At 36.0% G+C, this 1720-nt stretch overlaps 1 protein-coding gene across 1 annotated transcript; it reads left to right on the top strand.

Moving 5' to 3' along the window:
* The first annotated feature begins 422 nt into the window (after positions 1-422).
* LOC112459719 (U6 snRNA-associated Sm-like protein LSm2) lies at positions 423-1669 on the top strand. Its single transcript, XM_025023988.1, has 4 exons — positions 423-585; positions 698-765; positions 838-928; positions 1094-1669. The coding sequence occupies exons 1-4, from the start codon at positions 583-585 to the stop codon at positions 1220-1222; spliced, it is 291 nt and encodes a 96-aa protein (XP_024879756.1). The 5' UTR covers positions 423-582; the 3' UTR covers positions 1223-1669.
* Positions 1670-1720: the final 51 nt, after the last annotated feature.

The raw sequence follows: 1720 nt of genomic DNA, 5'->3' as shown, positions 1-1720 counted from the left end.
GATTAATTTTAATGAAATTCGTTAATTAATTTGGCTAAATTTTGGGAAAAACCGTTCAAAGCAGCTGCTTTGGCAAGGAAAGCTACTTCGCAGCTGTTTTGAAACGATATTTTATTGATTCGCGAAATGTATAATACTCTTTAATATTAATTTTACCTTTGTCTTTACATTATTAAAAACTTTGTCAATACAATTTACAACTTGAAAAAATATTTTTAAATTCTGTAGCCGAATTTTTGGCTAAATTCCGTACCATGTGCACAGGGCGGACGAAAATCAAGCGGGATGCGTTATGCGGGATAGCTCTGATTGGTTGTTGCTATAACGGACGCCTATCCCGCATCACGCATGACGCATCATGTGACCGCAGCCTAATACTCGCTCAAATCGTGCGAAAGTTTCCATTCTATATATATTATGCTCCATGCGTCGCAGCGTCGCTCCGTCGATTCGTCGTTTCGTGATGAGGTTATAAATTTGCCGCCGAGACTCTTTGTAAGGCATTTATCATTGTAAATAATTGCAAAGTAGCACACACGATACTAAATATCCTAGTGATCGCAGTGATCTATCGAATTAGTCATGGTAAGTCTTAAAACGTAGATTGTCGCGATAGCGAGATACGTAACATCCGGCTTTCCACGCGAATAACATCCGGATTTTTATCAAGTTCAACCGAGCGTGTTTTCAATTTCAGCTGTTCTATTCCTTCTTCAAATCCTTGATCGGAAAGGACGTGGTGGTCGAGCTAAAAAATGACCTCAGGTGAGTTGTCACGCGATTACAACGTTTTGAATATGACACTGATGCCGACAACTACAACGCGTTTTGTTTCAGTATCTGCGGCACATTGTATTCCGTCGATCAGTATCTGAACATAAAACTGGCCGACATTAGCGTAACGGATTCAGAGAAGTATCCTCACATGGTATGTCAATAAGTCAATTGCCATTGACGTTTGTCGTGCAAATTTAAACCTTTGTCTGCTAATTTAAAATTAAAGTAATGACTAACGATGACAGTTATATGCAATATAGTCATTAAATTTAATGCACAATCAAATATAATTAACAAGATGCATATTAAATTCTAGTTATCGGTAAAGAATTGCTTCATACGTGGATCTGTGGTACGATATGTACAACTTCCAGTGGATGAAGTAGATATCCATCTCTTAACTGAAGCAGCGCGGAGAGAAGCGATGACCGCTCAAGCGAGATAGCTCATAGTTTTATTAAATGCATTGCTTTTGTCAAGAATCCATTTCTTCTCTTTAGTTATAACATACATTTTGTATTTAGTATAGAAAATAATATAGGGAATCGTTTCACATTATTCACGCAAGATTTTTTTTTCTGAAAATGTGGGTAATAATGTAACATACCTCAATATATATTTTTATTCAGTTGTTTTAAAATAAGAGATATTTGTAAGAAAAAAGGTGTTCTACATTTGTTTTGTAGATTCTGTGTTATCCTTGCTCCTTTTTTTATTAAGTACTTAACGTGATAAAAACAAATATATAGTATAACAACTAGCTATTTGTTCATGTTACGCATCATAGGAATGATTAGCACAATCCAGTTTGTCCATCTATTATATATTTCCACTCTGATAATGTTTTATCATGCCAGATATATTTTCCTTTTATCTCTGTATTTTCCGGCAATAAGGCGCAATAAACAGGGGCTACAGCCCCTTCATCTGGTGTCAAACGTCC

The sequence above is a fragment of the Temnothorax curvispinosus genome, unplaced genomic scaffold, assembly GCF_003070985.1.
Source record: "Temnothorax curvispinosus isolate PA1 unplaced genomic scaffold, ASM307098v1 QBEX01010084.1, whole genome shotgun sequence".
Lineage (NCBI taxonomy): Eukaryota > Metazoa > Arthropoda > Insecta > Hymenoptera > Formicidae > Temnothorax > Temnothorax curvispinosus.
Note: the sequence above shows the minus strand (reverse complement) of the source record. Positions and strands in the feature narration are given on the sequence as shown.